This window comes from Chinchilla lanigera, unplaced genomic scaffold (assembly GCF_000276665.1).
Source record: "Chinchilla lanigera isolate Chin_1 unplaced genomic scaffold, ChiLan1.0 scaffold00137, whole genome shotgun sequence".
NCBI classification, from domain to species: domain Eukaryota; kingdom Metazoa; phylum Chordata; class Mammalia; order Rodentia; family Chinchillidae; genus Chinchilla; species Chinchilla lanigera.
This window is the reverse complement of record NW_004955538.1, coordinates 2035622-2050344: the sequence shown is the minus strand read 5'-3', so window position 1 is coordinate 2050344 and position 14723 is coordinate 2035622. Positions and strand designations below refer to the sequence as shown.

Below are 14723 nucleotides of genomic sequence, written 5' to 3'. Positions count from 1 at the left end.
GTACATAATGACAGGCTGTGTAGACGGGGTAGTCTTGTGAGAGTGTCAGAATTACCTTTTGACAGCAGAGCCATCTTGGTTTATGTGAGGACACTCGATGGTTGTACCACAGAATCAGAACATTTTTCAGCACCTATTCAGTCAGTAAGATGCATGGCTGTATGTAGTGAGATTATCGCCCAAGGCCCTGCTTGGGCTAGCTCTGTGATCGCACAGATCAGTTTTGGAGCCATAGGTCATGTGCATGGCTGCTCCGTGCTGTGGTGCTGGTCTTTCCTGTGTGGAGTTGGTGATCTGCAGTGGAGCCCAGCTGGCTTCGTGCAGGCTGTGCGTGCGGTGGAGGGCAGAAGCTTTCCCAAGAAGGCTGATTCTGGCCTCTCTGGCTACAGTCTGTAACAGTATTTGCCATCACTTTTAACTCTGCACACAGCAGAAGATTAAACTGCTGTCGCTCCATGTCTTTTGTAAGTGCATGTAAAACATCTGTAATTCTTTTTGTTCAGCAATTGGTTGAAGTTTCAGAGCGATTGAAATCCCAAACCAAAGAACTCAAAGATGCCCATCAGCAGCGGAAGCGGGCCTTGCAGGAGTTTTCTGAGCTCAACGAGCGCATGGCAGAGCTTCGGTCCCAGAAGCAGAAGGTGTCAAGGCAGCTGCGGGACAAGGAGGAAGAGATGGAGGTAGCCATGCAGAAGATCGACTCCATGCGGCAAGACGTGCGCAAATCCGAGAAGCTCAGGAAAGAGGTGACTGTTTGCGTACTCAGCAGACAGCATTGACTGCACTTGCACGTAATCTGTTTTTCCTCTCTCTTTTTTTGCCGTGCTGGGGTCAGAACCCAGGGCCTTGGCTATGCTAGGCAAGCCGTCTGCCATTAAGTTACATCGCCAGATGTGTCTGTGAAATTGTGAAAAGAAATTCCTAATATTAATTTGTATCACTTTGAACAAGCGGTGCTCATACCGTGATAGGATGTGGCTTCAGTGCGGGTGAGAACGGTCAGCTGCATGTGTCCGCGTCAGTTGTCTATAATCGCAGTTCTCAGACTTCTTGGTCTAAGTGCTTCTTTACACTTTTGAGGGTGATCAAGCATCCCAAAAGGCTTTTAGAGGAGCTGAAGCCCTTTACATGTGCTGTATTAGAAATTAAAACAGGATCTTTTCAGTATGGCAGACCGAATACATGTTAATGCAGATATTTTTAATGAAGGGTAACTTTTTTAAAATTCAATTGTGAAGAGAGGCATTTCATTTTTTACAGTTTTTTACACCTTGTTTTATACCTTTCTTTACCATCTTGTGTCGTAGAAGACACCTGTGTTTTGTCCAGTGTTTGACAGGATGTGTGGGTGCAGTGCACAGAGAAAACAGGGTCTCAGGACCCGCTGGAACATGTATGCCCTGGGCGCTTTGGGTGGTGTTGCCCACAGGTGACCTAAGCAGTGTTGACTCTTAAGTCGCCTTTCCCTAGCTGGAAGCTCAGCTCGAAGATGCTGTCGCTGAGGCCTCGAAGGAGCGCAAGCTGCGAGAGCACAGTGAGAGCTTCTGCAAGCAGATGGAGAGTGAACTCGAGGCCCTGAAGGTAGTGTCCAGCTCCTGTCTTCCAAGATGTGTTGGGGGGCAGGACAGAGGGCAGCTCAGCCTGACCGAGGACTTGGGGGCAAGGCTTTACTGGTGTGTCCCAGTCAACTCCTCTCTGTCCCTCCCTCAGTAGAACTCCAGGCATCACAAAGTAAGTGCAGGGGAGCTTACCTCAGATCCTTCTTTTCTATCCTGGTTTCCTCATCTTGGCCAAGACCATTTCTGGAAAAGTTCCCTGAAGCCCATGGCCTGCTGCTGACGGTGGCAGGCACGAGCTGGTCATCCATCTGGGATCAGCTGGCCGGGGCCAAAGGGCAGCAGGAGGCTGGGGAGGGAGGGAGTGAGAAGGTCCAGACCTGCTTGTAGGCATGGTGTGGCTCTAGGGAGCACGTTCTCTCTTCTGAGCCTGAGCTTCCTGACCTGCAGCACGCCCACGATGGCTTCTCTGTGTCCAGCACAGAGGCCCGAAGCATGTCTTTCTCTCTGTTGTCTGTGCTGCCACCTGCTCCAGCTCCACTGCCTTTGTTAGCTTTCTGAGCATGTTCTGCACACAGTGGCCACAGCGAGCTTGTTGGCCAGTTGGAGCGTGTCCCTGTGAGCCAGTGCCCTTGGCAGCTTCCTGCCCTTGTCCAGCTGCCTTGGGCAGACCCAACTCACTAACTGTCTTCCCACCTTCTTGCCTGTTCTTCCTTCCCTGTCCCGGTGTGAGATTTTCCTCACCTGACGCTGGCTTCCTGGGCCACTGTCTCACAGACACCTTCCTAATCTTCCTGTGCCCCTTTCCCCCATCCTTCCACCTAGCCTGAGCATCTTGGCGTTCGGTCACTGCTTTGCTGTCAGTTCCTGCCCATATGAGCCAAGCCCTTGCTGTCACCCTGTCACCAGGGTGTGGCACACAGTCAGCCTGCAAATGATGCTTGGTGGCGAGTGAACAAGCACTGAAGGTCAGGCCAGTAGGGGGAGAGTCCAGGGGGCCCAGGGAGAGCTGGGCATGTGTGCCCCTGAGCGTGCCTGTTGGGTGTTGAAGGTCCCATTGCTCAGGTCACCTGCACCACTCGGCACACCACTGCCACTGTGGGCAGAAGCAGCAGGGTTTGTGAGCCCCTCCAGGGAGGGCATCGATTTACCATCTTATTTCAACCTCTGCCTGCAGATGAAGCAAGGAGGCCGGGGGCCAGGAGCCACTTTGGAGCACCAGCAGGAGATCTCCAAAATCAAATCAGAGCTGGAGAAGAAAGTCCTGTTCTATGAGGAGGAGTTGGTCCGACGTGAGGCCTCCCATGTCTTAGAAGTGAAAAATGTCAAAAAGGAGGTGCACGACTCGGAAAGCCACCAGCTGGCCCTGCAGAAAGAAGTCTTAATGTTGAAGGATAAACTGGAGAAATCAAAACGAGAGCGGTGAGTTCCCACGAGCTTCACGTGGCAGCAAGCAGAGGCTTGTTCCCAGGCGCAGGGAGGCAGGATCCACACGGGACCTGCAACCGCTCTCTGTCCCCTCCCGGCAGGCACAGCGAGATGGAGGAGGCCATCGGTACAATAAAAGATAAATACGAGCGGGAGAGAGCCCTGCTGTTCGACGAAAACAAGAAACTGACTGCAGAAAATGAAAAGGTAATGGGGAGTATCTGAGTTAGCTCTTTATGTGCAAGCTAAAATTCTTCATTCTTAAGCCTTTGGGAAGTTTAGTGTGTATTTCAAATGTTTTAAATTTTAAATGAAGTGATGTGTTTGATATTTTGAGTGGATTGTTTTCACTCAATTAATAGGCATAGTTACTGAAATCACCAGTGCTGTCAGTTTTAGTTAGATTTCAGTTGACACTTCAGTTAGCTACAAGCAGAAAGTCCATACTCTGAACACAGTCTGCAAAAATGACAGTGATGCAAGAAAATAGCAAAATCTCCAGGAGGATTTCCAGCTTGCGTGATGCTACCATGGTTAAAGGGTGCCAATTAGTAAGTGATGTGGGGGCTTGTTTAATTTCATCAGCTTTGTTCCTTTGTGGATAAACTCACTGCCCAGAACAGACAGCTGGAGGATGAACTGCAGGATCTGGCAGCCAAGAAGGAGTCGGTGGCACACTGGGAGGCTCAGATTGCGGAGATCATCCAGTGGTATGCCAGTCCCGCACTGCGCTGCGCCTGTCTGTGCTGCGCCTGCCATGGCCCGCCCCCCAGCCCGGCTCTTGTCTGCCCTCACCCGCACCCTCACCCGCACCCTCACCCTCACCCTCACCCTCACCCAGCTGGCAGTCCCGCCCAGCGATCCTCACCCTGACCTGGGTTGGGAGACCCTGCTGTCCTGGTCATTTTCTCGGCACTGACACTCAGATCAACACCTGCAGCTGAAGAGAGGACAGGTTGATTTGGGTTCAAGTTCAAGTGCACAGTCAGGCTCCAAGTCCGGATGGCACAGGCAGAGCCGCCCTCAGAAGGGTGGACAAGCTGAGAGCGCAGGAAGGAGCGGGAGGGAGAGGGACCGTCCAGACCTGTCCCAGTGAGCGCCTCTTCTGACCAGGCCTTGTCTCCTAACATCATGCCGGCTGTAAGCCCTGTAATCAGTCACCATCCAGAGATCCTGCCTGTGGTGGCGTAAGGCTTCGGGGGGCACGTGGACGTAAGCCCTAACCCTACCGGCTCCTCAGAGGACTTGCTTGAGCAGCGTGCACACCGGGGGAAGCAGGTGGAACTCTTCCCAGAGAGACCCTCGGTCACAGGCCTGAGGAGCTTGGAGGGAGCCTGGGCTGCCTGTGTTCAGCAGGGTGCCACCCCCTGTGGATGCGTGCTGCTCCGGCTGTGCAGGCTGCGTGCCCAAGTGCTCGTCTTGGGTGGCTCCTCACGGGGGTGCTGGTGCCTTCTGAGACAGGGCGTCTCTGTCTCCCCAGGGTCAGTGACGAGAAGGATGCCCGCGGTTACCTCCAAGCGCTTGCCTCCAAGATGACTGAAGAGCTCGAGGCCTTGAGGAGCTCTAGCCTGGGCTCGAGAGCACTGGTGAGCTTTGGCCTGCCGTTGCATTTTCACTACTAAAAGATCTGTTAATGGTTTTCTTGTAAGAACAGTGTGGGGCCAGGCATATAGCTCAGTGGCACAGGTACCTGCCTAGCAAGGGCAAGGTCCTGAGTTTGATTTCCTGTACCAAAAAAAAAAAAAGAATCAAAAACTTTACGTGTGGCTGGACGTTATGGCTCATACCTATAATCCCAGCACTTGGGAGGCTGAGGCAGGAGGATCGTTGTGAGTTTGAGACCAGCCTGAAATGCATAGCGAGACCCTGTCTCAAAAAGACCGGGAAAAAAAAGGAGAGACCAGCCTGGGCTACAAAGTGAGCACAAGGCCAGCCGGAACTACCTAGCAAGACCCTGGCTCAAAAAGACGAAAAAAGAAAAACAAACAAAAAGAGAACGTGATGCCCAGATGTGGTCTTCTCAAGATTCACTGGGACTTTTCTCCTGCTGTTGTCAGCGCCATCCCACAAGCGCCTGGGTGCCGCCGTCCACCCCCTGGCTGCTTCTGATGTACACGTGAAATGCCGTCCTTGTCCGCTCTTTACAGTTACGGGTGGAAGATCATTCCTCCCGTGTTCAAGCGAGCTTAATGCGAAGTCCACCGAGACAGTGTTTCCTGACCTCACTGCCTCTCCAGAGCTGGTGGCCAGTGGTGTGGCTCGGGAAGAGGGCGGAGAGCAGCAGCGAGCTGGTATCCGCTCCTGCAGGTCCCCTCACTTTTCTGTCCTCTCACTTCTACCTGTTCTCACAGGCATGCACAGGTCATGGCGCGGCTGCTAGGACAGTGAAGCAGAACGTGTCTCAAGGTGGAGGAACGGGGGCCCCTGGGACACCTGTGATGCCACAGAAGTTGCGCTGTAGACTCATTTTTAGTCTTACTTTTAAAAATTCTAAGAGTAAAAGTTACAAAATTTCAAAACTGGAGTGAGGTCTGATGGCCCTTGATAGTATCTGAGGATTCCTGTTTAACCTAACAGTAAAGGTTTTAGGTTGGAAACAAGACCAATGGGTCTAAGAAGCACATAGCCTGAGTGTGTATGTGCTGTTCTCCCCATGGCCAGGACCCGCTGTGGAAGGTACGCCGCAGCCAGAAGCTGGACATGTCCGCGCGGCTAGAGCTGCAGTCCGCACTGGAGGCTGAGATCCGAGCCAAGCAGCTGGTGCAGGAGGAGCTGAGGAAGGTCAAGGATGCCAGCCTTACCTTTGAAAGGTGCTGTGACCTACCCCGAGCTGCCCGCCCTTGTCCTGCCCGGAGACAGGCTAGTTTGCTGCTCCACAGGCCACGTGGTATGGGAAGTTGGGCTGAGTAGGAGGGCTCTGAGGGGTGCGGAGCTCCAGCACTTGGGGGTGCACAGGAGGGCCTAGGAGCGCCTTCCTGCAGGAAGCAGTCCTCGGGAAGCAGCCAGGCTATGTGGTGTTGAGGTGGCAGTGGCTCTTGCCTTCTGTGCCTGGCAGTGCTGGTGACAAGACTCATGACCACCCGTGTGATAGGTGCCTCTGGCTGCTAAGTTTGTCACCTCAAAATTTTCCCTTCCAAGCTAAAGGTAATACTTTAGAGACTGAGGATGCCGTGTTGTTGGAAGTTTTTCCCCAGCTAGAAGCAGTGGAAAGAATCACCCCGCTTGCACACACACACACTGAACCTGCTGTTCACACAGACTCAGGACCCAGCAGTGAGCTGTGGGCTCCTGCATGCCGGCCCTGCTGCTGAGGAGAGACGTGGCCACCTCTGCCATGGGCTTGACAGGTCTCAGACGAGACTCTGCGTCCTCACATTTGCAAGATTCTGGTTAAAGCATTGCTGCCACTTGATTTTACATCCTTTGTGCCCAGAACTTCTCTGAGAACTTTGTGCCATTGGGCTCACACATGCCTCACACCCCATGCAGAGCAGGTGCTTGCGTCTCTATATTACAGACACTGAGACCAAGGTACAGGTGCACAGGGGTGAAGTAATCCGCCCAGTGTTGCCCCACTAGCATGTGGCCGAGCCCATCTACCCTGCTCACCCTGGCCACTGTTACCGGTGGCAGCCTGGCTCTCTGCCCCTCTGCCACATTGTGAACTTGCAGGGCCCTGTGCTTGGGCCGTGGCCTGACAGCCATGGGATCTGGGCCATGTGTCCCTGGAGGACAGAGGCATCTGGAGGGTCAGAAATTCACCCTGGGCCTCCTCAGAAGGGCCCTCCGGAGCCCCCACTGCGGCTTCTACACTAGGCTTCTGTCATCCCGCAGTGCTGGCGCCCTGCAAAGGGGCCCACGAGGCGAGGGCCCTGCTCCCCACCTGCCACTCCCTGCCTGGGCTCTTCTCAGCATACTTAAAGCTATTTTTTCACTTTAGTAAACTGAAGGATTCTGAAGCCAAAAACAGAGAGTTATTAGAAGAAATGGAAGTTCTGAAGAAAAAGATGGAAGAAAAGTTTAGAGCAGAGACTGGTAAGTTGATACCATAAAGTTTTGGGGTATTTAAGTATCAGCCTTTTGGGGCCAAGGATTTAGCTCAGCGGCAAAATGCCTGCCTGGCAAGCACAAGGTCGTGATTTCGATTCCTGGTACTGGAAGAAAAAGATCAAAAAAAAAAAGTACCATCCTTATCAGGTAAGAAATAGTACCTTGGTATAGGTTTAGTTTGCATTCTTTTGCTCATTTTTTAAAATCCAGCTTCTTAGTTGTGTTCAGTTTTAGAAGCTTTTTATATATTGCAGGTAGAAGCCTTTTATTTGTGACATTGACTTCTTATGTTGGGTTTTTGTCAAGAAAAGATTTTATTTATTTAGTTGGTTAGCTTTTGCAGTATTGAGATTTAACACAGTACTGTTGTACTAAGCTACATCCTCGATTTTTTTTTTTTTCCTGAGACAGTGCCTCTGTCACGCTCACTGAGAGCCCTTCTTCCTGCTGCCTTCTTGCTAAGTTGCCCAGGCTGAACTCAAACTTAGGCTTCTCCTGCCTCAGCCTCCCAGAGTGCTAGGATTACAGGTGTCCGTCACCACACCTAGCTGCTTTTTAAAATTTTTGCCTGTCAGATTTATCAGTCTTGTCCCTCCTTGAGTCATAACTAGGAAAATAATCTGTAACCTCCAGCCATTGAAAGGATTATACTTTTTCTCTGATTACTTGGAGGGTTACACATTTTTCCTCAAGAAGACAGGGTGTTGCCACATTGCCCAGGCAGGCATCAGACATATGATCCTCCTGTCTCAGCTTCCTGATAGCTGGAATTTAGGCATGCATCACCTCACTGGCCTGGCTTCATTTTTTGACTTCAGATGACTGATCCATTTAGAATTCACTCTGGCACTGTCTGAGCAGTGTCCCAGTTGCCTCTCCCTGAATCGCCCTGGTCATACACAAGGCCACTGTGGCAGCTGGGTGTCTCTGGGCACTCTGCCCTGTCTGTATTCAGTGCCTCTGTCACGCTCACTGAGAGCCCTTCTTCCTGCTGCCTCCTGTCCATCACCTGCTTCCTGGAGTTTCCCAGACAGTCCCAGGTTTACCCAGGTGGACCTGCGGCTCTCTGGCTCACTCTGGGGAAAGGCCCCATGGTGTCTGTACTGAGAGCACAGCACATGATGCAGGCGGAGCTGCCCTGGTGTGGGCGATGTTGAGGATTCTTACTTAACAATAAGATCTATCTTAAATGTCCTGCCTTCACCATTCTTTCATGCAGGACTCAAACTTCCAGATTTTCAGGACTCCATCTTTGACTACTTCAACGCCACATCTCTCACACATGATCTGACGTTTCGAGTGAGTAATTACTTTCTTAAAGTGACAGATGGGTTCATACTGTGACAAGTTAGAGTAGGCTGTGATGTGGTGGGGCTGCAGACACACCAGCTTCAGAAGTGACCTGGGATGTCACACCTGTGAGACACTGAGGGATTGGAATGGCTCCCAGGGCCACCTGGTCGCTTAGACAGGAAGCGTGTGCGGGTCACTTAGACTTAGAAGCGTGTACAGGAAGTACTCAGCACCTTCAGTGTGGAGATCTGCAGTGGCCTCAGGCTGTACAGTAGTGAGCATTGTGGGTAATTTTATAAATAAAAATTTTCACACTGCAACAAATAATAATGAGTCATGTTCCCATTTCCATGACTTCCATGTGGCAAGATAGCCAAGTCTCTGTGACTGGCAAGAAGGGTTTGTGAGAATGGTTTGGTACCACAGCTGTCCCAGACCACACCTGCACCCTGGAGCACCCGGAGTAGGTGCTGCCTGCCTCACGGTGGGGCTGCCACTAGCGCGCAGTGCAGTCTGAGGCCGAGTCCCCTGGGACAGTGGCTCACAGGCATTGCTGCCTGAAATCTTTGAGCAGTTGCTGAGATCGTGGACACGCTCCTCTGTGTGCCGCAGCTTGCACTGCTCGTGATGTTTGGCTCTGGTCCTCTGCCTTGTCCCCTGTTGCCCCAGCAGTGTCCTTGACCTCGAGGTCTCCCCAGGGTAGGAGCCACCAGAAGCCATGGGCTGCAGTGAGCTGTCAGCTTTCCACCGTCCCCCTCTCTGTGACTCTGGCAAATGTCCTGCGCTGGGCTTGCCCACAGCTTCCTGCCCCACACATGTGGGGCAGACACTTGGCCAAGCTTCCTCGTGGGAGATGCCGTACCCCTCCCCTGCTCTGCATTTCATCATCAGGTTGGGTGCTATCTACTGGGTCACTCCTGTTCTAAGCAGGGGGTGGTGACCCGTGGGTGTCTGCCCCTCAGAAGCCTTCTCCAGCCATTCTGGGCACACTTCACTGGACAGAGTACAGGTCCGTGTCAAACTGGCAATCTTGTCTTCTCTCTGAGGCCCTCAGACCTTAAGAGGCACCTGTATTCAGTGGATCTTTGTGCACTGGGTCGTTGATAAGCCTGGTGCTGGGTGAGCTGTGCACTTCTCTGGTCCTTGTGGTGCCAGACCCCATCACAGAGAGGAAGTGATGATGCCAGGTACGGGGCACGTGCCTTTAATCCCAGCACTCTTGAGAGGCTGAGGGAGCAGGATTACGTCTTCAAGGCCAGCCTGGGCATTTTATGATTTGGTGGGACCATGTCTCAAAGTGAAAAAAGGGCTGGGGAGGTATAGCTCATGCAGAGGCCCTGGGTTCAATCCCCAGCACTGATAAAAACAGTTCCCGAGGACCAAAGGCTGACCGTTGGCAGCTTGGAGGTGGCAAGGAGAGCAGTGGCTTCCCTGTGAAACGAGCAGAGTACTTAGCTCAGTGGCAAGGGATTTCCGCCAGTCGAGGCCATCGGTGAGGAAGTCACAGTCGCTGTGGCGGCCATCTCAGCCGCTCTTTCGCTGTGAGCTGGGGGCAGTGGGCTTCCTGCGAAGGCTAAGTCCGGCTCTGGGCCTGCCCTCGAGTGCATACCACTGTGCTAAGCCTGAGCTGCGGGTGGGCGGGCTCGGTGTGTTCCCTCAATAGTGTGCACGGCAGGAATGACCGTGCTGTCCCTCCTGTCTGTCACACCAAGGACTCCCTCTCCTCTTCGCCTGCGTCTTCTCTGCTAGCCTGTTGGGAGGAAGTAAGTGGACTGCGGCTGCCCACAGCAGCACCCTGAATGCTCCTCCTCCCGAGTTTGCATCCATCTGATTAATTAACCAGCTCAGCGAAACTAGTGGGGTTTTACATGGCTGAAATTAAATTACTCAACAGCTTTGTTCCTCCTTTACCAGCTAGGGCTCTAACTCATTTAACATCCCTTATGTGTGGGGGATACGTGCTTACTGTTTAGCTGACAATCAGCTAACTGGTCCTGCCTTTCCCTTGTGAGTCTATGGGGCATGGTTCTGCACGCTGTGTGTGTGTGCTACTTTCCGTTTGAGTGTGACCCGCTGAGTGCCGCTGTGGGAAGGTACCCATCTGATGGGGGCTGCTGAGGCTCTGTGTGGAGCTGAGTCCAGCTGCAGACTGCACCCTGACGTCCCCTGCAGCGGTCCTCTGCAGGAATGCTGCTTCCTGTGCTGACACTTTCAGGGCTGACGCTGCTACGCCCTCCGTGTGACAACACCTCCATATGGTGGCACGGGCTGTGTGAACAGGGACGGCCTTTGATGAGTAGGTCCTGGCTCCAGGAATATGTGTCATAGTACGGTAGCCTTGAGTGGTTTGAGAGTGTGGCCTTCACTTGAGGTAGATGGCTATCAGGGTCACTTTGGAGCTGCTGTGTTCTTAAGAGTGACATTGGCTTCCAGGGAGTACCTGAGCCGGGTCACAGGCTCATGAGATGTTGGAATTGCTATTTGAGATCCTGGAAACGTGGATAAGAAGCACTTGATTTGTTGGTCTGAAGACCGAGATTTAGGTATAGTTACTTCTGACTAAGTCAGAGGGTTGACATTTCTCAGTTCTGTTTGACGTGGCAGAAGAGAGAAAGCAGCAGGTGGTGAGGGCCTCATGCTGGAGGGCAGCTGGTTAGCCTTTTACCTCCACCACAGCCTTGAATGCCAAGGGCAGTGGCCCTGAGGGGAGGCAAGTCAGCTGAGTGTGTGGGAGGCCAAGCTGAGACCTGGGGTTCCTGGGGCACAGGAATGAGAAGCGCTGGACCCTGGGCCCCAGGCCCTGCTGAAATGCGCTTTTCAGATAAAGACTGTTGCCTTTGTCTTCCTTTTCACAGACCAGCTCATCTAGTGACCAAGAAATGCAAGCTCCAAAGCCAGAAGTGTCCCCGTCGGTTTCTGTGGCCGCTAGCGCAGAACAGCAGGAGGTGAGAGCGTGTTGCCCTGTGCTGCTCCCAGGGTCTTTGGGTCCATCCACGCCCATGTAACACAGGTGCTGTTCTAACACCAGGGCCAGCCCACCTGGTCCCTGCCTTGCAGCTTGTGGCAGGAGCCCTTGTGGGCTGTAGGCCCACGTTCTGTTCTCAGTTCCTGTTAGCAGTCAGTGAGACAAGCAAGACCATCACTGATGAATATATCCTAGAGAGACGCCAACCCCATGCAGGGCCAGTAGCTGCCAGCAGTGGCAAGCAAGCAGTGCTCACGTGTCCCCACTTTCTCCCAGGACATGGCTCGGCCCCTGCATAGGCCACCCACCATGCCGCTGCCCACCACGCAGGCCCTCGCCCTGGCCGGGCCCAAGGTAGGCTTTGCTCATGGCCCAGGTGCCGACTCATGTAATAAAGCAGGCATGTTGTCTCGTGCACGCAGCGCGGCCCTCCACGTGCAACTTCCATCGCGCTGAAGCTGCTCGCGGTGCTTCAGCTGCAGCTGTTTGGGGTAGCCCCTTTTCGCCCTCCCCTGGCCATTCTCCAGCCTCCGTGGCAGCCTCACCCACATCCAGTCTCTTCTGCCAGCGCCTTCCCATCTGTCTTGGAGAGCCTGTGGTTTGTGGGTGAGAGTTTGCTAAAGGTGCAGTTGGATGCTTGGCTTTTCTGTGTGTCCAGATGCCTTGTGCCTTGGGGTCCTGCAGGTTGGGCCCCTTTCTTGTATAATGTCACTACAGATTGAAAGTCAGTGTTGTGCCCAAGCTTGGAGCTTCAGGCTCAGCACACGTTCACATGGCCACCTGGGGCAGCTTGCACTCTGGGTATTGATCATAGACCTGGCCTCTGGTTCCAACTGGAGATAGGGAACTCTGTCTTGTTTGGCAGGATTGATTTGGCTTTCAGATTCAGGGACTGAGGCCAAAGGCTCTTTCTTTTGTAAACCTGTCTCCCAGGAAGCAGCTCTGTAAAGGTGTCACATACTCCTGGTGAGCCTGCTGCTCCTGGTCCCCTCCCCTTCCCTGGGTGCGGAGCACATGTGGTCTCGCCCACTTCGGTTTTGCTGAGCAGGAAGGCCTTTTGTGACCATGCCATTTCAAAAGGCTTTTTGAAATGCTGTGCCATGCCCAGGACACCCTGCCTTTTCAGCCAGCCTCAGGTTCCATTCCTAGTGGAACAGGCACAATGCCAGCTTTTCAAGGTGGTGCCATTTATAAATCAGCCATAAGCAGATCTGCTGCCCACTCTGGGTGCCTGACCTTGTTCCTTTTGCTGTTCTCCGAAGCCGAAAGCTCACCAGTTCAGCATCAAGTCCTTCTCCAGCCCCACCCAGTGCAGCCACTGCACCTCCCTGATGGTTGGACTGATCCGGCAGGGCTATGCCTGCGAGGGTAAGTGCCACCACGCCAAAGTCGGGTGCGTGGCCTTGCTGTGCCTCCTCCGGCGCCAACTACGGGGGCCGTCCTTACCCACCCGGGTATGCGCAAACCGAGATGCAGTGGGAGTTTGGGGGGAGACTGGTCATCTGCTGAGAATATTATAGATGCAGCATCTAGAAGGTCAGGACAGCAAAAAAAAACTAAACCCAAGAAAAAGGGCCAGGGATATAGCTTAGTGGCACAGCACCTGTCTGGCAAGCTCAAGGTGCTGAGTTCGATTCCCAGTACCAAAAAAAAAAAAGAAAAAATCGGAAAAGTAGAAGACAATGAGCTGTGAAGTTTTCTACTCTGAGATTGTCTGGAAATGATGGGGATTGTTTTATATTTTTGCTGCTAGTTATTACTTCTTAAAATTTTTATCTTACATTCTTGCCTTTGCTGAGATTCGGTGACATGCTGTTGTGGCCCTCGCAGAGCCCATTTGGTGTGACTGTAATCCCATTATTTTATAGGGGAACGGCTGGCCTACAGCCACTCTGGTGGTGTGCCACCGTCCGGGCCGGGTGCCCCACGTTGCCAGTCCTGGCTGTGGTCAGCGGGTAGAAGGGCTCTGCACAAGCAGCTCTTGTGCTTTCCTTCAGAGCGTTTTCTTTTGCTGCCCCAGTCCCTACACCCTTTGCTTGACTGCTGGGACCCTGGTGTGTCGCTGTGCCCACTGCCCAGTAACTGACATCAGCGTGGCAGTGAATGTCTGTCTGGACAGCAGCAGAGCAGTAGCATCAGGCATCCTGTCCCTCAAGGGCTCCATTGCATGTTGAAAACTGGTCTTAACCACCAGGTCTTTCCTGGTGGAGTGTGGCTTGCAGCACCCGCTCTGCAGGCGGTGCTGTGAGAAACTCTCCCTCTTTTCCAGTGTGCTCGTTTGCCTGCCACGTGTCCTGCAAAGACAGCGCCCCCCAGGTGTGCCCCATCCCCCCTGAGCAGTCCAAACGGCCCCTTGGTGTGGATGTGCAGCGAGGCATAGGAACGGCCTACAAAGGCTACGTCAAGGTAGAGGGCAGAGCCTGCTGTGTCTCTGAGGTGCAGTGACTGTGGTGTGAAGTGGCCGGTCCCAGGCCTACACAGGCCAGCTGCTACTTTGGAACCCTGAGAGTCTCTCTGGGCCTTGTGCTCCTGTCTCACGGACTGGACGCCTGGCCAGCGGGCATGAAGTCATGGCTCCAAAACTAGGGTGTTGCGGACCACTGTGCCTGGCCCTTCTCCCAGTACATGCGTGTGTGTGTGTGCCGTGAGTATGGCGGTCTGCTTGCTGCCCACGTGTAGGTTCCGTCCCCACGGGTGTCCAGGCAGCCTCAGCCACTGACCTGGGGAGCCAGGGTGGTCACACAGCAGAGGGAAGCAGACCCAGAGCAAGGCTGGGGCCCCAGTGTGTTCTGAACACCCTCCCCGGCCCTCACAGCATGGTCACTGTTCCCCTGTAGGTCCCCAAGCCCACGGGGGTGAAGAAAGGGTGGCAGAGGGCCTACGCTGTGGTCTGTGACTGCAAACTCTTTCTGTATGACCTGCCCGAGGGGAAATCCACCCAGCCCGGTGTCATCGCCAGCCAAGTCCTGGACCTCAGGTCTGTTCCGCATAGCACTGTCTTGTTCTGTGAATTGGGTTCCACTCACTTGTCTTTAGCCAAAGTGAGTTTGTTGGCATTTACACCTTTGCCTCTTGAAGTATTGTGCTGTTTCAAAAACAAGTAAAGGATTGCTGTTACTTTAAAGTACAGGCTATAACATTCTTGGCTTTGGATAGTTTTGTATTGAAAATTTTGTGAAATGGGCATTTCACATAAAACGGTTTGCCCAAGAACAAGCAAAAATATCTCAGAAATGGAGCATCCTACAGCAGTGTGTGCCTCTTTTTTTTCAGATAGGGTTCAGTAAGTCATTAAGTTCCCACAGCTGGGCTCCAAACTTATGACCCTCCTGCCTCAGTCTCCCCTAGTGCTGGGGTCACAGACATGTGCCACCATGCCCATCAGTGTGCCTTTTAGGTGCTGCATCAGGCCTTGTCATGCAGAGCTGGGG

The 14723-nt window shown here is 53.2% G+C and overlaps 1 protein-coding gene across 1 annotated transcript in view; it reads left to right on the top strand.

The window, feature by feature from the left end:
- Cdc42bpb (CDC42 binding protein kinase beta (DMPK-like)) overlaps positions 1–14723 on the top strand; it is a gene marked incomplete at its 5' end in the record, with an annotated part of 89533 nt that overhangs the window by 62869 nt on the left and 11941 nt on the right. Inside the window, 15 exon segments of the mRNA XM_013507874.1 lie at positions 504–746; positions 1471–1581; positions 2734–2978; positions 3086–3191; positions 3570–3694; positions 4465–4570; positions 5646–5794; positions 6925–7019; positions 8254–8333; positions 10040–10090; positions 11183–11272; positions 11569–11646; positions 12555–12660; positions 13562–13698; positions 14130–14269. Of these exon segments, the coding sequence (XP_013363328.1) occupies positions 504–746; positions 1471–1581; positions 2734–2978; positions 3086–3191; positions 3570–3694; positions 4465–4570; positions 5646–5794; positions 6925–7019; positions 8254–8333; positions 10040–10090; positions 11183–11272; positions 11569–11646; positions 12555–12660; positions 13562–13698; positions 14130–14269 (1862 nt within the window).